Below are 22,324 nucleotides of genomic sequence, written 5' to 3' on the forward strand. Positions count from 1 at the left end.
GATGCCTGCGCCAATGCCTGCGCCAATGCCTGTCCGCATGGTTATTAGAAGTGGTGTGCTTTCTCTATATACCCACAGCGATCATCTTTCATGATCCATGGTCCATTATACCAGGAACGTCCAGAAGCTGGGATAGACGAACTCCGACTCGAAAATCCTTCTGACCTGTTCTAGCACGAACCTCTCGACTTTGCCCACGTTCTTCAAGCTCTGCTTTCCGCCAACCCGTTCTCCAATTTCGCTCTCCACGCGAATTTCTTGTAGAAGTCCTCCAAATCGTGGTTTGTGATGGTCATTATTGGCATCTGCTGTAGAGGTGCTCGAGCCCCCTTCTTCTTTAGTATCGTCGGGACCGACAGCTGCGAGCGCATCATCTGGGCCGAGGAAGCAAAAATGTACTCGCTTGCGAATATGCGCCAATACTCCCACGCCATCAAATGTCAAGCCTGTAATGTTGAGTTTTAGAGGTATACCCACAAAACTTGGCATGGGATAGTCGAGCAAGATCTCCGCAGTGAGGTTCAAGCGTATATCGCCGTTGTAGCGTATCCTAAAGACGGCTTGCACGTCCTCAACACGAGGTTCTCTTGGCCGCCGTCCTGCCTCTTCTTCTTCTTCTCCCTCCTCTTCATCGTCGTCTACAATCGCCGAGCCGCCAAGATGTGTATCCCTCGTTGGCGGTCGCGACGCCTCCACTGACGTAGGCGCCAGCGTAGAAACGCTTCCTTTCTCACGCAGGCTCTGCAGCGGGTCAAGGCTGGACTTGAAGTTATCAACAGAAGTCAGGCTGCTCTGTGATGGGTTCCGTGTGTGACTTGGGGCTCCCCATTCGCGTGCTGGTGTTCCCGGTACGCTCATCCAGTTAGTATGATGCGCACTCGCAACAGCGGCCAAAGGTGTATGTGTTCCTGTTCCAAGATGACTCTGGAAATAACCTAATCCTGATCCCCCTAGAATTCCTGGCGTTGAAGTTCCTAGGAACGGACTTCCTAGATCATGACCCATCATCTCATTCCTCAATACCTCGCTCCTCAATCCACCACCTCTCCTCGTTGAACCTCCCCACGGTGTAGGTCCAGGCCTCATCCTTGTTGGCTCTGGGGGCGGAGGAGGTGATGGCTCTTCTTCGCTATCCTCTTCATCATCGTCCAAATCCTCCTCGTAGAAATCAGGTAGAGGATCTGTAATGTCCTTGAGCTCAAGCTGTGGAGGGATGGTCCCAAAGTCGAAACCGTGGACGTTTACTGAGCGAATGAATTTTGGTAACGGAACTGTCTGGAATTTCTCGTGGACGAATTCCCGTATGCGCTCAGCGAGGGCGTCGCCATCGGGGCCGCTAGTGAGCGTCTCCCAATTCAGGTCAATCGACATGATCTTATGTCTCAGTTGTTGTTGATGTCAAAATTGAGTGCACTTTGGAATAGGATGTGGATGAGATGACGGCGGATGGAGCTGAGCTCCTAGGGCCTGATATGACAGGTCTCAGTGGCTTACAGGTGCTACCTATCGGCCTGAAATGACGCCCTGAACCTACCTACACTGTGGGGGCCTAAGCCGACATTAAGGTACCACTCGAGCTGTCGACTAAGGTAGACAGTCCATCACGATACAGCCATTCAACTCAGCATTTCTCAAGGGGCATACAACAGTAGCCATACTCTATTGATTTATGCATGTCTTGTATCCACATCATGCAAAGCCTCCTGGGTTGTAAGCAAGACCATCCTTTCCCTGTCCCCTTGAATGAATGCTCTGGTAAATGATCCCAATAACGATGCTGACGCTTGCTTGCTTGTACATATAACAAAAATACACTTCTTTTACGTTTATACCGGCCGTTGCGAAACATGCGTCTTTTTCTTCGTTATCTCATTCGCATCACACATAACAAACAACTCATACGCTCAGCGGAGCAACTCGGGCTCTTCGAACCTAGCGCGCCCATAGTAATGCGGATACTGAGGGTTGTTGAATAGATGCCAGCAGTTGGGCGCTTGCAAGATGTACCTGATCGCAAGTTAGTATACGAATACCTATCTCAGTCCCGTCTTGTACATACCTGGCCATTGCCTCTCGGAAACGGGACTTGTATTCCTTGGGACTGGTCACGGTAGGTCGATTGCGGCCACCACCTGCGAATCCACGGTCCTTGATCCAACTCTCGAGCTTCTTGTCCCAAGTGTAGGTCCGGATACAATCAATGATACCAACCACGAGTTCCTTGCGAGCTTCGTCGACGGCAATCATGAGTGAATAGTCCATCACATTCTGTCTTGCCAAGAACAACGTATCGTTCCAGACCGAAGCGCGTAAGAGCTTCTTGGAATGCTCTCGTGCAAAGAGGGGTGACTCGTAAATGTACTCAACCATATTTTCGTCAAGGAGAACCTCATTTTGCTCTCCTGTCGACTGGATCTTACGGTTTCGCATGGAACCTTTGAGGTCAAAAATTCTTGTTGCTGACCGGTCGTAGAAGAGGTTCTCAGTAATAAGGAGATCCAACTTGATGTCAGTTCCTGTTGCAGGGTTCTTGATGAACACCTGGAAGAAGCCTAGCATCTTTGCGATGACAGACGGGAGATCATGAAACAGTGCCTCAGCCATGATGTTGAAGTATCCAGGCGCAAATCGCAGGAAGGCCGAAGTCTCGATAGGGGAGAGTGACTGGGGATTGTTAGTCAATCTTGACTCGAAGCGAGAATCTACACAAACTTACCTTGAGAACGAGGCGATCATCCAGCGTCTTCAAGAAAACGGACTTAGTCTTGCCTCCCTTCGAATCCCACTTCAGGCATCGTGAAAGAGACTCGACAATACGTTCTGCAACACCACACTTTCTCCTGAGTGCATCAAATTGCTCTGCATAGAAGATCTTGCAGGTCATGGTAGCAGAGCCTTCTCGGAATTGGTACTTAAGATGGGTCCCTGTGACGCGAAGAAGACTCTTTTCCATGTCCGTTTCCGACACCATCCAGTCGGTACCATCTGAAGGCAGTGACTTGGGCTCGGCATATCCGCCACCCTCCACTTCGCGCTGCATAACCTCCTGTGCTTCTCGTCGAATGTTTGCCAGCTTGCCCTTGTAATCGTCGCTGTTGAGAGCGAGTGCAATGACTGAGCTTGGCTCATCCTCTCGCACGATGATGTCTGAATCAACAAAGATATGGTCGCTGGGATTGACCGGATATTCGAGTTGGTGCCAGCCGCTTGCGCCTCGTTCAGCCCAGAAGTTGGTGAGATACTTCATCAAGCTTGTCTTTTGATGCTTGGGCAATTCCAGTGGAATGTCGCTTGCATCAACGGAATCAGCAATCTCTTTGATGTCGTGCAAGTACTCATCTGGTACCGAGTGTTCGAGATCAGTGGTGCGTTCTTCGTCATCTGAGAACGTCTGACTGGTATTTGCAATGGTGTGGTCGTCATTCTCTTCCTTTTCTTCCTTCTCCGTTATTTCTTCTCCTTCTCCGTGGTCTGTCTTGTCTCCGCGCAGTTGACATGGCTCTTCACCCCCAATTTGTTGGCTTGGGTTCCCGTGCTGTTGTTCCTCTATACTCGCGGGTGGCTCAGCTGGAGTCAATGGCTCAGTAACTGACTCTGGCTTATGATGCGAATCCGACCTTCGTGAAGCAATGCTGCCGGCACGTTTGCTGGCTTCGCGTTCAGCAATACTCTCCGATGGGGGGCTTGGTTCGTCAAAGGCGTCGTTCACATCATCGTATACCTCAACAATTGCCTTTGTGGTTGTTCTCGGAAGCATGGCTCGAGGTTGGCGCATGCTCGCAGCACGCTTCTTGCGGTCTCGGATACGCTCTTTCTCAAATTCTCGACTGAGCTGCTCAAAGTGTCTCGCCAGTGTTGAAACCTTGGACTCTCTCTTCTTATGCACGAATCGCGGAATTCCTGAAGCGGTCGCTTTTCCTCTATCCTTCAGATTTCTCAACCCCAGGCGATCTGAGAGCTTCTTATCCACTCTGATCGACCCCTCGGTTGTTGACTCGGACCCCGTGCTGTCAGGAGGATTCGTCTTAGTTTCTTTAATTCCAAGACCCTTGCCAATTCCTGACTGAGTCCTAGAAAGTGTACGAACGGGGTGGGAGGTTGCTCTAACCATGGGAGGCGAGACCGCTTGCCCAGACTTACGAGAGGATCCGCGCTCGTTTGTGGGAGTTGGGATTGCAGATGGACCTGCTTGATAGCCCTGTTCTCGCCTCACCTGGTCAATTTTATCTGATAGTGTTGGAGCGGGCGAAGGGAGCGCTTCAAGAGGAGACGGCAGTGGCTCGGTGGGCTCGGTGGGCTCGGTAGACTCATCACCAGGCTCAGCGAGCTCAGTTGGCTCATTTGCTTCAGTGGTCTTAGTAGGTTCAAGGGGGACCAAGTCAAAAGCCCCGCCCGATGCCTTTGGTGTTTGTTCGGGATCGGCAATGGGGGTCTCTTGATCGTCTTGATCATGGGCTTCTTGAGCTTCTGGTGCCTCGTCGCCTTGGGAAAGCTCAGTCGGAGGATGAGTTGGTGTTGAGGGCGTGCGCGCTAGATCTAATGGTTCGACCCTTTCAATGGCCCCTTCTGCAGGGATCTCAACTTTACCATCTTCATCGGGAACGTCCTTATCATCGACAGGCTTTGATGAAGCGACACTAGCCTCCATACTGGTGTTGTCGGTGTAGTCCGTTGGTTGGGTGCTCTTCCCTTCTTCCTCCGTGAAAGTTTGAGACGGCCGCTCTTCGCTATCAACCGTTGAAGGCGTGCCTTCGTTAGAAACTAGCGACTCCTTTGACTCATTGTCTGTAAACATCTTCTTCAACTGCATGATGGTTAACTGGCGCATATCCTTGTCGCTGAGGAAATCAGCTTCAAATTTCGTAAACGCCTGATCCCATTCCCCGGCTTTCTCGAGCATCTCTCGGACGATACTGTTAAAAGGAACCACTTCGTAGTACTTGGAGTTGACGTAAATATCTTGCAATCTCTTGACGATGGTTGGGAGATCCTCTTTAGCTTTAGCAGTCAAACGATCAACTTCAGATTTGCACAGGTCCGCCTTGTCGGGCAAGACACTGTCAATTCTGATACACATTAGTCTCGATCTGACCGAGGCCATGAACTTGGCCCATCTCTCTTCCATTCTGACGAAGATCTCATTCTTGAGCTTCAAATCATTGGTTACTTTCCAGGTGATTCTTGCTCGAGGCACAACGATCTCCAATAGATCGATGGGATCCCAATGAATGCGGATTCTTGCGTCTTGAAGACTGAAGTACCGAACGTGGTCCCGGTGGTGGTCATGGGGGCATTCATGCATGCCTTTCATCTTCAGTCCCCGGCCCCAAAAGAGGAGTTCCAAGTATTTTCCAAATGAGTATTTGTAGGTGGCTTCCGACATAGGCCTCTCTTCCGTATCTTTCTTACAAATCTTGCAGTATGTCCACATTGTGATGCCATCATAGTCTGCCAAAGCAGAGTTGTTTGGCAAATTCTCGACAAAAACTGTGATTCGAAACTGGTCATGCACATAGGTCCTATGGTGTTCCAGCATCCTGCGTTCACAGCCGTTCGAAGTGCAGACTTGGTTCATGGTATAGGCAAGATCTTCAACGTATTGACCCAAGGTGCAATCAGGGTCCATACCTGTGTCAATGTGCTGCTCATCGTAAAAGTTGATGGCAACCAAAGAGGGCTCAGTACATGGAATCTTGGTCTCTGTACAGACAACTGAGTAGAGGACGACAATGTTCTGATGAGAATACGGATCGAAGAGATCGAGGTTGCCTTGGATATAGGTTTCCCACTGACGAGTTTGGGTTTGATAATTGTATAGAGCCTTGTCGTACTCTGCATCGTGAACAGCTCGAAGAATCTCCATAATCTGTCGTGGTGCCTTTTGGCCAATCGCCTCGACCATTTCGGGTTTGATGAGTTGGAATTTTTGAGGTTCGAATTTTTCTGAGTCTGTTTCTTCATAGTAATCGTGATTGCGCAATCTGCGCAAGTAGAGCAATCTTCTCTCCTGCTCTCGCGTCTTCATTAAAAGGTAGGGTTGTGTGAACTTGACATAAGGCGAAGCAGAGAGGATCTTGGTTTCGTACTTGGCTACCATGTCACTATAGTAAGTTGGCATAGGGACATCGTCTGGAACTTGACTGGCTTGATCCTCGGCAACAGGATCGGACTGCTCTTGAAGAGACATGAGACGTGTGCGTTCTTGGGTCAACTGGCCTGACTGGTTCAATGAGCCTGTGTCGTCGGTTTCAGTAATACTAGCGCTGTCCGCAGTTGTTTGAGAGGGCGGTTCACTATCTCCTGGCGGGTGGTTAACCACAACAGCTGGGCCGTCTCTCGAGTTGTCAACGCTATTGACACTCATAGATCTCGCACTATCGCCCTGGAGCTGCATAGAGTTTGTCATGGAATCTCCAGCTTCTGGAAGTTCGATCGACTCATCCCTCAAAAGGCTTGACTCGAGCTTCAGATTGTAGACAACATAAACCATAAACTCCATAATATGCTTCACCTTCGAGAGCACTGTGCTGTTGGCACCCCTCAACGCAATCGTGCAGCCAAGCTCAGGAGTACAACCGGACAGGAAGATATATGACTTTTTACGACCCGGGTAGTCATTATTCACAAATGTCCTAACCTCGAAGCTAGCACATCGTCCAATTTGGACGGGCAACGCCAACATGTCAAGAGACGATATAATGTCGGTTTCAGCACATCGTGCAACTGCTTCAATAACCGTGTGCTTAACATTGTAGGCCACTGAAATGTTTGCGTCGGAAAGATACTGCAACGCCACACCGGAGATGCTCTTTTCAGCAAGAAGCACTTGAGGGCGGAGATTCGTGATTCTCTGGACCACAACCCGTAGAAATTCTTTTTCTTGCTCGATGACAGGTTGCAAGCTCATAAAGTGCTGTTGATGCCGTTGGTACTCAATGGGAAAAGTCACAAGCATTACTCGTGGATTGGTAATCCTGCGAGGCATACTCTTGAGGGCCAGGTTCTTGGTGAAAACTACACCAGAGATGTAGGCTGTGTCACCAGGCTTGCCTCCTGGAATTCTCTTCAACTTGACATAATGTCGAATATCCATATCTTCTCCCTTAGCGACGTCTGGGTCAACGTCATCTGTTGCTCGCAACAGGATGGGAACAAGAGCCTTTTGCCACGCTGGGGGATTTGTAATCTCTGCATCGTCTAGTAGCTGGTGTAGCAACTTATCAACGTGTCTCAAACTGGATGAGTTGAGCTCAACTTTAGGGGCCTTCTTTTGTTGCAGCGAGTCACTCCTAGTGATCTGATTTGCACTTTGGTGAGGTGTATCCAATGAGAAGAGCAGTTCTGAGGACTGAGAAGGACCCTTGAACACGGCGGACTTTGGGCGCGGTGATGGCAAGTGATGCATACTGCCACTGACATTGCTAGTGTTCCGTCGCCTTGGTGGCCGACGATATCCGCCCAGGCTTCCAGGCAACTCATCGAGACCACCTCTACTCACGAAACTCATACCGCTGATGCTTTTTTCGCCTGCCCTATGGCGATATTTTCTATTAGCATTTACGTATGGTGTAAGTTCTGACTTGTCGTCACCAAGGCTTCCGGGTTGCAAGTCGCCTGTCATTGTGGTAAATAGGCTCATTTGCTCATCTTCACTTGACTCATCGGACATGTAGTCGGCCAGCTCCGGATCGATGATATTATCGTCGTGGAAGGCAGGGAACTTTGGCTTCTTAGCGCTCTCGTCATCAATGCCACGTCTGAAAGGTGCTCTCTCTTCTGGTGCAGGCTTGAAACGGTTCAGGAAGCCAGCATGTTTGGAGTGATGTCGTTTGTGGCCTGCAGAAGAATGTGGCCTTGCACTCAATGATTTGAGAGATCGTGAAGAGCCTGGCCTGCTCAATTGTGGCGCATCGATCTCCAGAATGGCTGCAGTACGGGATTCTCCAAGGCGGCGAGTTGCAGGTATAGCCATCATTGGTGTCGTCACAGGTCTTGATACAGGTCTCGAGTCTTCTGATCCTTCGGAAGCAACCCCAGATTCGTTATCTCTCGGCTTAGGCTGGCTCACGTTGCTGGGACTTTTCGCATGATTTGCGCCGAAGAATCTTGGCATGAACGATTGTTCATCGCCAGAGTCCTCTGAACCACTCCCATCGAAACGTCTGGTGATGACTTCGAGACATCGCTTACAAACGCGCAGCGAACCTTGCACACCGAACTTCTCGCCTGAGATCACAGTGGTGCATTTTGAATCGAAGATGCAGCCGCAGGTTCTGCAATGATGTTTTCTCCTGAATGCGCTGAACGGCGTCTGACAGAGGAAACACTCCTTGACAGTATCGTCTTTCATCCAGAATTCCTTGCTCAAAACCTGCTTGCGCATGCGAGTGAGCTGTGCATTCACCTGTTCAGAGGCTTCTTCACTACTCGTAACAGTGCCAGGTATTCTGAAATCGCCCGAAGCCATCTTTTGTGGTTTTGGGTTATTAGAGAAGGAATCGTGGCAAACAGAATCATGAGCAGATGTGCTGACGTGGCTAGGCTCAGCGGTTCCCCTGTCCAATGAGGAATCTCTCGAGTTTTGGCCTCCAGGGGATCTCGACCGGCTGATTCGATCGATAACGGCAGGCTTCCTTCTTACACTGTCGGGTGATAGTAAAGACGAGGTGACTGAAGGGCTACGGAGATTTCGGGTCTGTAGTGAAGGTGTACGATGGTGTGTACTTCTGGGACTCGTCGGACTTTTGATACTTTCGTCGATACTTGAGGTGTCCTCACGCTTAGACCTGGGCGGAAGCTTACCATCTTTCATGTCGTACAGACTGCTCGATGATTCAGCCGTCGTTAGGTGCGCTTGCAAATCTGCTCGGCTGCTGATACTCTTTCGGCTCGATCCGACGCCACCACTGTCCTCAGTACGGATGGTGGTATGACTAGGATCTCTGTGTACCGTCACAGGGGCGATCGTAGGGTCAGCGGCGATAGAGCTGGGTGCCTTTTTGGAAAAGCTTTGACGGTTCGTAGGGTTGGACTTCTGGTTAGACATCAGGCTGATACTCGATGGCTTAGATGGCTGAGCTTGCGGTCGAGGTTCAATAGTGCCGCCACTTTGACTTGTAGATGCCCCATCATTAGGTATGACCTGAGACGAGGAAGTGGATAGTGAGGTGCCGGTGTCGACTCGACTAAGCGAGCCGATAGAGGCCTTCGAGCCATGATTGGCAACAATCGAGGTTCTTTTGGAGGAAGGCTCTGACCTTTCTCCCGGTGTTTGTTCCTGGGGTGATTTGGGTGTGCCTCCGCCACCTACAGCTTCCCTTAAACGACTATAGAGCCCACTGAAGCCTTGTTGGACTAGATCGCCTGCTATTCCTTTGTTTTCTGATGTTGGTGCTGCTACGGGAGGCGGTGCGAAGTCGTTAAAGGTGGTTAGGGAGTCACACTGGCTAGCGGATGTGTGTATCTTGTCAAGGGCATGGGCAAGTTGCCCTGTAGAAATCGAGTTGATAGAATCGCGGCGGTTACGAATGGGAGTGCTTGTCGATGCCACGGAGCCGGATCTGGGCCGCGACATGTTGAGAGCGTGGTTGTTCTGAGAATGGGCTGGCAGATCCAGCGTATAAAAACTCCACAGCGGCTTGAGTGATGAAGTTGGAGGTTGGTATGCGGACGCAGGGCGATCGTCAACGGAAAGGCCTTGGAAGTCTAAGACTCAATGCATGTGACGTTTGTCCGCTTTGAGTTGCTCAAGCAAACGCAACAGCCACAGTTCGAGTACAAGATATTAACAGCATGGTGATCCGACGAACTTTAAAAGAATGGGTAAGCACGTCGTGGACGGATGGAGAATGCAGAATGGAAGCGGCGAGCGGTGCGGAGAAGTCGAGGTCGATCTCCAGGGTTTCGCTGATCGGTGAAGCTGTTGTGGATAGACGGGACTGCAAGAAAGGTTGGGGTCTCTCTCGTCTTGGAAAAGACGGAATGGAGCGGGCTAAGGTTAAGGTAGTTCAGACAGACTCTAATCGCGGACAAGGCAAGAGACAGAAAGCAAAATGACGAAAGAGCATCAGCTGGATGCTGCGGCGCAGAAGGAATATGCTGTCCCGCACAGCTAATCACTGCTGTACGTGGTGAAGATCCAAGGTCGAGAACAACCTTGGGCATCTGAGATGGGCGTTTGAATGCGTGATGGCGTCAGACCCTTGCAAGGCAGCTGGAGCCTGAAGCCTGGTGTTGGGGAGCAAGAAAACATTGGACCTCGATATGGGGTACCAAAATAAACTCAGCAAAAGGTAACCTAAACTCATGCTAAATCATCTAAGTCTTTTTATCACTTAGGATCAAGGTCCTGAGTTTTCTTTCCTCCCCTAGCTTGGACTGTTAACGACATGGGGGTCACCGGAACATGCAGGTCTCGGTTGGGGTACCTTTTTGCTGTTGTGGAATAGTCACCGTTGGCATGAGTTGATTGTGTCTTGATAACCATTTTAATGCAATATGCTGCTTTCTCTCAGCAGGCCATGTTGCTAGAGGCTCGCTTAACATCTCCTATAACATCAAAGTAATCTGGCCGTCTCCATCTTGAGTATTTCCAGTTGACGTCTATCGAGAAGACCAACTTGAGCCTCTGCACACAAAGTGAACTAAAAATTTCAAGTACCGACGACTTGGCGCTGATCAAGCACGAGCCACCCGCCTCACAAACTGGACCCCGCAGCTGCTGCAAGCACGGCCCAAAATTACCCGTCGCGTCGCGCTGAATTTCGTTTCGATTCGATGGTTAGACCTCGAGTTCTGGAGAAGGCATTTCATTTCACTCAAGCTTCACTCTAAGAGGTCCATTGTTATCTCGCACAAAACTTTCTATCTGCAGAAGGAAACCCGCCATTCATCTATCGCATATGTCGCACGTCTCGAAAATCCTATCCTTGCCGCACACCTTCTTTCGATCTCTTCGCCCCGTCGCACAGATTCTTCATCGAAGCCTCCCATGTAACATCCAAACATCGCGACAGGTTGTGGGCAATCTTTCGCATCCCAATGTCTCCCAAATCCTCTCCTGATCGGGACGTCACGGAGCTTTTCAACCGGCATCGCGTAACAAACATTCCCTCCGATCAGAGAGCACTCCTCGAAAGGCCGGACTCGTGGGCAGTCGAGCTAGAGAATACGCCCCACGGCCTTTCGCATCTTCCAGGACACGTTCTTGAGACCGTGAAAGCAACATATATTGCTAAAAAGCACGCGATTCAAGAGCATACTCCGATCTCAAAAAAGCGCATTGGCAGTCCTATAACATCAACACCCAATAAACGGCAGCGTAATGGTATAACGTGCACACCTAGATCCGACCATGCCAAGCCACCACAATCATCCCCCGAGCGTGCTGTGTCGTGGTCTCCAACGCCGGAGCCCATTCCCTCAAAAGATACAGATTGTATAGCGGTGGCTATAGTTGACCATAACACTCAGTCATCCATTGTTCACGAAACACCAAAACCAGGACCAGGCTTCGGACGCCCACAGCGGCCGAATGCAAAGCCAATCCTTGAGAACCCACCTTCTTCTGCGGAGACTGAAGACGACTTGGAAACACGGATTCCTGATGCTCAGCCTCTTCACAATGGCTCCGTTAACAAAACAGCAGTGCGGTCTGAACCAACTGCACCATCTCCGCTTTCCACCAACAGGACCATGGCTACACCGCCATGCGCTCAACCGAGCAACACAGCTCAAACGGTGGTGCCAAATACAGAAGATATTCGGGGGGTTGAGAGCCCCCAGATTCGTCGATTAAGATTCAGGCCAATCGTTTTTGGTGTTCGGGAACGGAATAGGAAGAAAGGTTGCAACGAAAAAGATCGTCTGCCACCGACTATAATGCCCCCAAAAGTTGTCGACGATTCAATGCCAACGTCGTCCGATTCTATTATTCCATACACGGGCATACCCATCACACAAGAGTCCGTCAGGGATGTTAGAGAGTCAATCGAGATGAAGGAAGATGAAACGATGGGCAATGTAGAGGAAGTTGTTCCCTCAACGAACTTCCATCAATCAACTACGGATCGCCCGATGGTCGACGGTACTGACGAGAAGCCAACTGCCGAGAGCAAGCCCATACAACAGCCGACCACGTCTTCGCAGATAGGCTCAACAAAGACGACAGCAGCAACGAATTCTCAGCCACAGTTAAATGACCAAATGGTGAAAGAAGAGTCACCTGCTCCCACGCCACTTATAGCGCCAGGCGCTCCTCTGGAACCCTACGAAGCATTCGTGCAGCAATATCCAGACTACCCCGGTGAAAACGGGGGTGACAAGTTGCCCGGGACCAAGTCCAACTTCATTTATGCATGTGTATACCTCAACTATCTACGTCCAAGGAAGCAGCTTCGAGACTGCCTCTATGACGAATTCATCCGAGCTTACCCGTGCTCCTATGGGGAGTACGTCAAACGCTCCCGCATGGAACCTATGGTTGCCATCAAGTGGTTCAATCAGCAAACAGGCCCCTTGGTATATAATAAATATCTTGTGAACAGGGGCAACTTGAGCCATATCCTCAGATCATACCCGGAGGAGTTCGCACGCGCGAATGAGCTGGTATCCAAGAAAAGCGAAGATGATGCTGGCGGGGATGATCTAATGATATATACGAGCTCAGAAGACGAAGGTGACTTTGATGAGGACGACAGCCAGCGTTCGGTTTCCCCATCATCTCAACGTTCTTCAGAGAGGGAAAGCGTCGAGTCACCACAGCCAATTGCAACTATCGAGAATGATATGGAAATCGACCTCCCTGAGATCCCGTCTGCGCCTCCTTCAACTTCCAGCAAAGGAAGACCATCATTGGCATCGACGAATGATTTGGAAATAGTCTCGAGGCCTGTGCCAACAGCGAAGCCCATTACTTCAGCACAGTCGACAATCAGGCGACGGAACCCAGCTTCAGAGAAAAGACCACTCCAGTCCTCACGAGCTCAAGAGATCTTGACTCAACCTCCTCCACCCACCTCGCCTCAAATGCCACAAACCTCCATGTTACCACCATCTACTATAGGAGGCTCAGCCATCAAGTCAACGGCTCCTCGACATTCACAGTATTTCAAAAGAATATCCGAGGACCTCCGGAAGGCAACACCGAAGCAGCGCTCGGCAAAGGATCTTGAAAAGCTTCGAGAGCATTTCAGAAGATCGAAAGGGACAGGGGCGCAAGATCGTCGAAGCAGCAGTGGCCGGTTTGAATAGAATCGCGGATCGGGAAAGGCGCTAGGATCAAGATTACGATTAAGTGATAGTCATGTTGACGATCGAGGCTTTTGGGGAGGCTAAAGCGTTTGTTTTTTATTATATCTGATACCCAAAATCGTTGTTGAATCTGCAGAAATGCCGTCAGCAACATCCTTATGACTGTACAGTATTATATCAAGTATCACAGGCCATGAAAGGTCCATAGACTCAATTGCATGAAGAGATTGATTCGATGGCGGAAAGAACAGTCTATTGTGCGTGGGCAACATGTCTATGGTAAGCTAGGTAGCTGGTTCGACTGAGAACCTGGCTTGATTAATGAACTGACAGCATGGCGATGATGCAGAAGATGGGAGAAGTATTAGAAAGAAATAGAGTCCTTGGTGTCCAGTTGCCTTTCCTCGTCAAGATACTCAACTTCATTCCTCCCGTCGTTCCGTGTAACAAGAACAAGATTTTATCTTCGCCCCTACTGCCAGTCGTCGTCTCATTTCCACGAAGGGGGGTATCATACAATCTTGTTTCAATTTTTTGGGTCCCAATCAATTTTGTTTGCGTCTTCACTCCGTGGCACGAACTACTCTCGCTGCCCATCCCTTTTCGACGTTGGTCTTTTTCGCCTTTGTTCCTTTTTTTTCTGCTAATCCCAAATTGGTGATGTTTTTGGTTTTGCTGAGGGGAAGGGTAAAAAAAAAGAAATCCCGGTGTTGTTAAGCCTTGAAGTCGTCATTCTGTCATTAGCGGTCATTATGATTTTGATTTTCTTTTCGTGTCTTTTTTTAGCTGGTGAGGAGAGTGGCGTTTTCACTCTTCCTCAGCTTCAGCTCGGGCGGCACGGGCAGCGGCTTCATCCTCCTTCTTCTTCCTTTGGCGGGCTTCTTCCTCGGGAGTCATGGTGCGCAGCTGGAGAGCGTGGATGCCGTTCTCCTGGGCCATCTCGTCGCGGAGAAGGGCGTAGACCATGCGGTGACGGGCAGGCTGCATCTTGGAGTTGAATGCGTCGGAGGTGATGACCACGCTGTCACGTGTTAGTATGCATTGCATCTTGATTGTGAAGTTGGGTTGACCGGGGTATGTGCAGAAGAACGGTGTGGGTGAGTGAGGAAGGGTGTGAGTGAGTATGGGGTACAAGAGACTGCATTGCATGACAAGAGTGTCACGCGGGATGAGATGAGATGAGATGAGATGAGGCGACATGATATGATTCCAAATTGAGATGAGATGAGAAAAGGAGGTTGCACAGAAGTCGGCCGAAGGTGACAAAGAGCGCAATTCTTACCGAAAGTGTGTCTCGCTGGAGGTAGTGTGTTCCATGGCCTTGTGGTGGGAGTGAAGATGAGAGTCATTGTAGATCTCGAGAGTTTGGGGATTGAAAGCTGCGGTGATCTAAGGGGAATAGTCAGTGGGTGGTTTCGTCGAATATGCGCATTGAGATCTCACCTTGGCTCGAATAAGATCCTCAACAGGAGTATTGGAGTTGCTCATGGTTGAGAGCTGTCGCTGGACGCTCGAAAAGCCGAGCGCGTATCGTCGAAACATTAGGTATGGCGGTCTGCAGATAGAGGAACGTAGCGACGTCCAGGTACAGTTTGCGCAATGTCGACTGGAACTAGATAGAGTCGACAAACGCGATACAGATGCGACTATTTAAAAAACGAATTGAGTCGATGCCAACTCGGAATTCGCGGGCGATATAAGAAGAATAGAATCTTTCCTGTCGGGATCCCAAGTGGAGCGGTAATGGATCGACAGGGCAGGACGAAAGGCTCTGGTTGGCCTTTGGCTGGTGGGAGGGAGGTGAAGTAGGTTTTTTTAATGAGGTTCCCGAGTTGTCGGTTTGTCCGCCTCTTTAAGCTTTAGGTTATCGGTCTAGCTCTGGCTATTGCTGCCCCCAAAAATAAACCACACTGTGACTGTGACTGTGACTGTAACGTGACGTGACAACTGAAAGCAGGAACAGGAAGTCAAAAGCGAGAAAATAGCAAACAAGAGACTTTGCAGGCGAGACGAGGCGAGGCGAGACGGAAAGTGAAAGGTTGGAAAGGCAAGGTGGAAGAGGCGGGACAGGACAAACTGATATACGTCTCAAGATATGGACGGGATGGGATCTAGAGGAAGCTTGGACTAGAGGTAGGCATGTATGTACAGTACATTCTATGGATCAGTACCCAAGGTATCTAAAAGTGGCGGAACACGTTCACTCTTTCGTGAAAAAACAAAAACGCATACGATGATTGTGATTTGTGAAATTGACAACTCAGGGAGCCGTTATCCCGTTTCGGTGTGAAGTCGGTGTAGGAAACAACAAGCAAAAAGGAACAAACAAGCAGAAGCAAAGACAAAAAAGCCACCAAGTCAGTCACATAGACATGTACAGCACAGCACAGTACAGTACCTATTGTAACCCAAGGTAAGGTACAGGCCCCTTCTAAACATGTTCGTTATTCCTTCTACTGTACCGTGAAAAGCGCGGGGCATCTGCGTACTGTACATTTTTACCGTCTTTCCATGAGCCAAAGTGGCGGACAAGTTTTTCGATCCATCACATCGCATCACATCCCTACAGTGCTACACCCCTGAAAGCCTCTTTTTAGCAAATGATCAGCCGCCAATCTGCGTGTCCGTCCAGACGGTTGGGTCGGGCGTCGGCTGGCCCTGACCGCCTGGCTTCTAGAGCGGTGAAGCCAGGAACAAGGGTTACGAACTACGAACCCCTGTTCTCTCTCTCTTCTCTCTCTCTCTGTCTGTCTCTGTGACTCTCTCTTTTCTGTCTGACCAGTCTGATCGTTGCAAATAGTAGAATGCCACGACAAAGCAAGAGACTCAACCTTTTACTCATGATAGACTACCAACTTACCTACCAGACTAGAACCGCTACTATACATCCCAATGACATATACCACACACCCCGGCTGCAGACTTGACAGCATACACAGTGGATCTTGTCATTGGAGCTGTGGGAGCTTTGCTGTAGGTACGGGCCCAAACAGGCGGGATCTGGTGCGATGCGATAGCGGTCTCGTGGATTGGCCCCATAGCTAAGTAAGGTAGTCAAAGTTAGGTAGCGTTAAAAGTTAAGTAAGGTCCGGGGTTTGTTTAGAGACAGGAAAAAAGAAGAAAAGACGTCAAATATGCAATCCACTCATTCACGTATTCGTCTTGGACCTGTGAGTTGTTGATGAGGCCAGCGTTCAACCATAACAGCCCAGCACAACAAACCAGTCACTATCTTCCCTGTCTCCCACTCGACTCAGGTCTCAGGACAGGAAGAAGGATCATGTATGTGTGTATGCATGTACCTACAATACTGTGCTGTACTTTCATCTCAACTGTTGGGCCTGGACGGATACCTACGTCCGTACGTACGCACATGTACAACGCTTGTGTTGCATTGCAGTCGAACGGTTCCTTAAGCCTCCCAGCTAAAAGCACACGCGGACGCATCTCTAGCTGCCGATACTCGTCCGTAAACAAAAGAGGCGCTGCTTATTGGCTTCACCTTTGAATCCTTTTCGCTCTCTGCCTCGGAAGATGTGCACCTTTACTTTCTGTTAGCTCCTCAACTGTTCGGCGCAGCTTCTAAAGGGTACGTACCTCCGGGGAAGACGTCCGTCCGTCCGGGACCGTGGGCCGAAGACTTGACCCCATTTACGTCAAAGAGCCAACCCACTTTAGCACAGGGAACGTTGGAGCTTTTGCTTCACAGCGCACGCAACTCCATTTCTAAATTCAGCTGTCGCTTTCAATTAACTCATGCTCATGCTTCAGCGGGATCGTCAATCCCTAAATCCTATCCCCTCCCCAGTGCATGCCCTGCCTCGGCAAATGCGCCGTTGAACCACACCTCAACGTAACATTCAGAGCCCAAGTCTGCACAGCAGAGACTCCGGATTGGCCTCTTCTAATTCTTGAATCCTTGTCGCCAAACCCCGGCGCTTCGGGGCCTTGAATTATTGTTCGTCATGTCGCTCCTCCGACATCTCGTCACCTCCGCCGTCCGGCGCCCGTCTGCTGCTACCTCCGCTTCCTTCATTACCCTCCGTCCCGCTGCTAGAATGCTCTCGACCTTACCACGCTTACCGCTCTTCGAAGCTGTTGCACAACATGATCCAGATTCCAAAGCTGTTATCCACTCTCTTTCCGGTCGGACCTTCAAGTATGGGGAGCTTCTAGGTGATGTTAGTCGCGCACGGGACAGGCTGGCCGAAGCTGCTGGTCGTGAGGACCTCAATGGCGAGCGCATTGCGTTCCTAGTTGAGAATAGCTATGACTACGTAGGTGAGCTCATGATGTGATCCTCGTGATATCGCATTGCGACAGCCATTGACATGCGCTTGTATAGTAACTCTCTTGGCCGCAATGGCTGCGCGATCTATCGCCGTGCCTCTATCGCCTGCATTCCCTGCGCCAGAACTACAATACATTCTCAACCAGAGTGAAGCTTCATTACTAGTCTCCTCGCCAAAGTTCGCATCCAAGGCCAAGGAAGTTCTTGCGACTGAGCTCACAACCCAACCTGCGCATGTAGAACTTCAGAAGCATCAAGGTGGGGGCAGTCATGACAAGGTGCAACTGAGTAATGCCGATTCTGGTGAAGCTGGTATGATGCTGTATACTTCGGGAACGACCAATAAACCCGTAAGTCTGCTCATGATGCTTCAATGGCTCTGTATGCTAAAGTCTCGGCTTAGAAAGGAGTACTGCTCCCCCAGTCCGTCTTGACAGCGCAATCTCGCTCCCTCGTTGAGGCCTGGAACTACTCACCCTCAGACCATCTCCTCCACGTCCTCCCGCTTCATCATATCCACGGAACTGTAAATGCCATCCTCACACCGCTCCTCGCCGGCTCAACAATCGAGTTCATGTTCCCATTCAACGCTGATGCTGTATGGAAGCGTTTCTCGGCGCCCTTTCTCGGCAATGCGTCCTCTACCGCTAAAGAGAAAATCACATTCTTCACAGTCGTACCCACGGTGTATAGCAGGCTACTCACCTCACACAAGAGTCTCCCTCGAGAGACTCAAGAAGCCGCCCGCAAAGCCATCTCGCCAGAGAACATGCGCCTCTCCATTTCTGGTTCCGCTGCACTTCCAACGCCTATCAAGACCGACTGGAAAGATCTCAGCCATGGAAATGTCCTCCTTGAGCGGTACGGTATGACCGAGGTCGGTATGGCGCTGAGCTGCGGTCTGGACTTTTCAGATCGTGTAGATGCCAGTGTTGGCTGGCCATTGCCGTCCGTTGAAGCTCGTCTAGTCGATGTGGACAACGGTAAGATTATCAAGGAAGGAGAAGAGATCGATGCTCAAGGCCGCGAGCGCTCTGGTGAGATCCAGTTAAGGGGCCCAACCATCTTCCGCGAGTACTGGCGCAATCCAACCGCAACAGCAACCGAATTCGTTGAAGATTCAGACGGAAAGGGAAAATGGTTCAAGACAGGCGACGTAGCTGTCCGCCGTCCAGTCCCTTCCGCTACTGCTTCCCAGTCATGGACACATGGCCCCCTTTACTTCATCCAAGGACGCAAGTCTGCTGATATCATCAAGACAGGGGGCGAAAAGGTAAGCGCTCTAGAAGTCGAGCGAGAGCTACTATCCCTCCCCGAGGTCGCCGAAGCAGCTGTCGTGGCTGTGCCTAGTGGGCAATGGGGTCATAAGGTCGGTGCTGTCCTGGTTCTAGATAATGACGTTGTCAAGAAGTGGTCGGCCCTCGATATGCGCAGAGCCCTCAAGGGACGATTGGCAAGTTATAAGATTCCCCAGGTCATGCGGCTTGTGGACCAAATACCCCGAAATGCTATGGGCAAGATCAACAAGAAGCAGTTGGTCAAGAGCATCTTCCCCGATGATATCAGCGGGGATGAGAGTTGATATGATCGGCTTCCATTGCGAAATTAAAAAAGTGTAAGATATGAAACTTAGAATCACCCTCATCACTCTAAGAAGCCACACTTCACCAAATCTGCGAGCATTGTTTCAGCAAGTTGGTAGCAATTGAGTATGCCTGGCAAGTATTCATATGAAGCAACTGATTACAGTTGTTTGAAAGTACAAAAATCTATTTTCCCTTCCCCTCCTTGGGTGTCCCTTTTCATACTTCGTGGATGCCACTTGGGAAACAGCCCTCCAAGCAACGCCAATAGAACATTGAGCTAAATGAAATTAAGGATAAATCGTACCCAGGCTGAATGAGCGGTTTACATATCCGGGTTCAAGCCAGTCGCCACTCAATCCTTGCTGTCCCGCTTCTGCTTCAACAACTCGTCGACCTCTCGTGAATCGCCAGATGAACGGCGTCAGGTTCAGAAACGTGAAATGGTCATTATCGGATATCGTGCTAAATCAACGTCGTGCCTCTGCGTAATCCTCGCACGTTTAAACAACGTGCTTAGCCTTGGCTCGTGTGCTGCCCGAGTGGGCACTGTCGGTGTGTCCAGAGAACTCAACCTGCTCTGACGCGGGCAGCTCGAGAACCTCCTTGAACCTGCGGCCGATAGACAGGAGAATGTCCCTACCCTTCTCACCACTGCGGCCCTTACCACCAGCGACATCGCCTTCACCTCGACCGGGGATGCTCTTTCCGATGGTACGAGTCCAGACACCAATTCGGAAGAAGGCCTTTCGAACGTTGACAACTACACCCATGACCTCGCCATCGTCCTCGTCCTCGAGGGTCTCGCCAATAGCGGCCATCATGACCTGGAGCCAGAGACGGTCTACATCGATGTTTCGCTTGTCCTTGTACTGGTAAGACCACTTGCCGCCATGCTTGTTCTGGGGGTCCTCCCACTCGGGGCGAACGCCGGCCTTGAAGAGGTGGTAGTCGGACTTGAGGGAAAGCTCGGAAACGGGTGCGACATTATTCTAAAAAATTAGCACGAGAAAGATCTGAGGTCAGGGTGATGACTCACGTAAACGCCCCAAAATTCCTCAACGGAGTCGAAGGTGATAACTTCCTTGAGGAGATCGTTCCAGTTGTCGCCCTATCACAAGTATTAGTATCCGAGTTCGGCGGTAAAAGTCTGTCGTTTCTCACCTTGCCGCTCGGAGGCTTTGTGAACCAGAGAGTCCACTTGTTCTGAAGAGGGTGCTTCACGTTGAAGTTGTCCTTGTCGTGGAAAACGGTGACGGGCTTGTCATCGTCCTTGACATCGGAAGAATCCTCCTTGCCAGCAGGGTCGACAGGGATGGTGGTGAGGTCGACCTGCTCGTCCATCTTGGGGGTGTCAGCTACAGCGGCGGCCATTTTGTTGGGCCTGTGTTTGCAGAGTCGTGGTGGAAGTTGAAGGGTTTCGTGGATGGAAGATCGCGGGGCAGAGTCGATAGAGTAGAGGCAAAAGAAGTGGAAGCAAGAGATTCAGAAGTGGGGCCAGAAGCAATGAAAATGAATGTTCAAATTTCAAAGCAATTCCTTCCTTTCGTGGAGAGTTTGTCTGCAACTTTGCACCAGGCAAGAGTCGCGAATAGCGGTAGAGTGAGAAGGAGTAGTAGTCGAATTTGACGTTGTTGGAAGGTACGAAATGCGCCTGTTGAAGTTTGGTTTGTGTCGCGAGGCGCAAGCAAAAATTCTTGGGTGCTGACCTAAAACTGCTTCACTTTGAGTTTGGCAACCGCACTGAGGTGGCTACAGGCGGTACCTGACTTCTGCCTAAAATGTTAGGCCGCATTTCTTTGCCTCTGGCTTGCTTCACCCTCTAACGTTTCAAAAGTCAAACGAACCTCATATTTCTCATTCAACTCCTTAATAGCCAGGTATTCGCATTAATTTGCAAGGGACAATGCCAGGGCTACAATGAAGCTGCAGGTATCATTGACCCTTCTCTTGTTTCAACATGGGCCTCACGTGCCAAGCAAGAGCCCTTTTTGTCCTAACTTTGTGTCTATATCCGATCCATGCTCCAGGAGCTAATGATTTGCTTCCAAGGTCCTAGTAAGTTTATCAACGATGGGAAGCTAATAACTCTAGGATATCTTTGTGCCAAGGCCAAGAAGAGGAACTGAAATCGCACAGGGTATTTCTGAGGAGAAAATATTCTCTCCTGGTTAGTGTTTCAATAATACTTGCAATGGCATTCAAGCAACATATCCACAAATCGAGCTGGTATGAACTTGACTGTCAACTAGCGTCTATCGGGCCTCGAGAGTTTAATGCAACTCAACTGCATATGACGCAGTGTTTTCAGTCACGCGCATATTCAATGTGGAAAGTGGTGTACAAATTTGCCCTTGAAAGTGAGCCGCCTATGAGCTTTTAAAGGCTCATAAGAGCCATGCTGATATGCCATTGGCTTGTCGAATTACAATGTGCTGTCATACTTGGTGTGATCTCCTGGCATGGATGAATTCGGGTTAACAGTTCAACTTCATGACCCCATTTATGCCTCCGTCTCAAACGGTCAACCACAAACCTCTGTACGATTTTGAGCCGTTCAGTCCTCGCACCATTTCTCATGTAGGCTGGGATCTAGACATTTCTCTAACCCTGGTCAAAGTGTGCCAACAGCCGCATTCGAATAAGACATATGGGGCTAAAACATCAAGGACAAAGGAACAACACAGTCAGATATAAACGGCAAAGGCGGTTTCACACAATTGTATTCATCCAGTCAGAGGCTCTGCTCTGGCCAACTTGTACCAACTTTGACATTGCTGCGTCACTTCTCCCTTGCAGCGAGGCGTTCGAGGCGCCAACGATCATCCAGAGCTACAATTAAGCCTCAATAGTCACCCACCTTGAACCACGTTCACCATTCACAGACGATCTTGGGCTGATGGAGCGGGATTTCCCTTTGACGTTTCCCAATTTCATTGGCTTTATGAATATTCCTCGTCCCACAAAGGGATTGACAACTGGTGTGCACCCGCTCCATTACGTACTATACACCATGATCTTGTCCCAAATGATCACCAGAGACACGCTAGGTGGTCCTGCAGGAGTGCAGGTACTGGCTATGCCACTCTGGAATGTGAACGCGCCTCACAACCTCGATTTCATCCCACCATCGCGACCCCACGGGTCCCTTGGTGTGTCTGCGAGCCCCTCATGCTCATGAGCCATCATCCGAGACCTG

The 22,324-nt window shown here is 50.1% G+C and overlaps 6 protein-coding genes across 6 annotated transcripts; 2 read left to right on the forward strand and 4 right to left on the reverse strand.

The window, feature by feature from the left end:
• Nucleotides 1–105: 105 nt before the first annotated feature.
• Nucleotides 106–1,371, reverse strand: FMAN_01682 (uncharacterized protein; the record flags this gene model as incomplete). Its single annotated transcript, XM_041821712.1, has 1 exon — nucleotides 106–1,371. One exon carries the CDS (start codon nucleotides 1,369–1,371, stop codon nucleotides 106–108), a length of 1,266 nt encoding a protein of 421 aa, XP_041677025.1.
• A 533-nt stretch (nucleotides 1,372–1,904) lies between these two features.
• On the reverse strand, nucleotides 1,905–9,574 carry FMAN_01683 (uncharacterized protein; the record flags this gene model as incomplete). Its single annotated transcript, XM_041821723.1, has 3 exons — nucleotides 1,905–2,007; nucleotides 2,060–2,664; nucleotides 2,717–9,574. The coding sequence occupies 3 exons, from the start codon at nucleotides 9,572–9,574 to the stop codon at nucleotides 1,905–1,907; spliced, it is 7,566 nt and encodes a 2,521-aa protein (XP_041677026.1).
• Nucleotides 9,575–11,040: 1,466 nt separating this feature from the next.
• Nucleotides 11,041–13,251, forward strand: FMAN_01684 (uncharacterized protein; the record flags this gene model as incomplete). Its single annotated transcript, XM_041821734.1, has 1 exon — nucleotides 11,041–13,251. The coding sequence occupies one exon, from the start codon at nucleotides 11,041–11,043 to the stop codon at nucleotides 13,249–13,251; it is 2,211 nt and encodes a 736-aa protein (XP_041677027.1).
• Nucleotides 13,252–14,058: 807 nt separating this feature from the next.
• On the reverse strand, nucleotides 14,059–14,793 carry FMAN_01685 (putative Putative DNA repair protein; the record flags this gene model as incomplete). The annotated part of the gene is made up of 3 exons (XM_041821745.1): nucleotides 14,059–14,272; nucleotides 14,534–14,640; nucleotides 14,695–14,793. The coding sequence occupies 3 exons, from the start codon at nucleotides 14,791–14,793 to the stop codon at nucleotides 14,059–14,061; spliced, it is 420 nt and encodes a 139-aa protein (XP_041677028.1).
• Nucleotides 14,794–17,216: 2,423 nt separating this feature from the next.
• On the forward strand, nucleotides 17,217–19,124 carry FMAN_01686 (uncharacterized protein; the record flags this gene model as incomplete). The annotated part of the gene is made up of 3 exons (XM_041821756.1): nucleotides 17,217–17,532; nucleotides 17,597–17,892; nucleotides 17,946–19,124. 3 exons carry the CDS (start codon nucleotides 17,217–17,219, stop codon nucleotides 19,122–19,124), a joined length of 1,791 nt encoding a protein of 596 aa, XP_041677029.1.
• A 504-nt stretch (nucleotides 19,125–19,628) lies between these two features.
• On the reverse strand, nucleotides 19,629–20,499 carry FMAN_01687 (putative translation initiation factor eIF-4E; the record flags this gene model as incomplete). Its single annotated transcript, XM_041821767.1, has 3 exons — nucleotides 19,629–20,117; nucleotides 20,165–20,236; nucleotides 20,290–20,499. The coding sequence occupies 3 exons, from the start codon at nucleotides 20,497–20,499 to the stop codon at nucleotides 19,629–19,631; spliced, it is 771 nt and encodes a 256-aa protein (XP_041677030.1).
• Nucleotides 20,500–22,324: the final 1,825 nt, after the last annotated feature.

Source organism: Fusarium mangiferae, assembly GCF_900044065.1.
Source record: "Fusarium mangiferae strain MRC7560 genome assembly, contig: FMAN_scaffold001, whole genome shotgun sequence".
In the NCBI taxonomy this organism is placed as follows: Eukaryota; Fungi; Ascomycota; class Sordariomycetes; order Hypocreales; family Nectriaceae; genus Fusarium; species Fusarium mangiferae.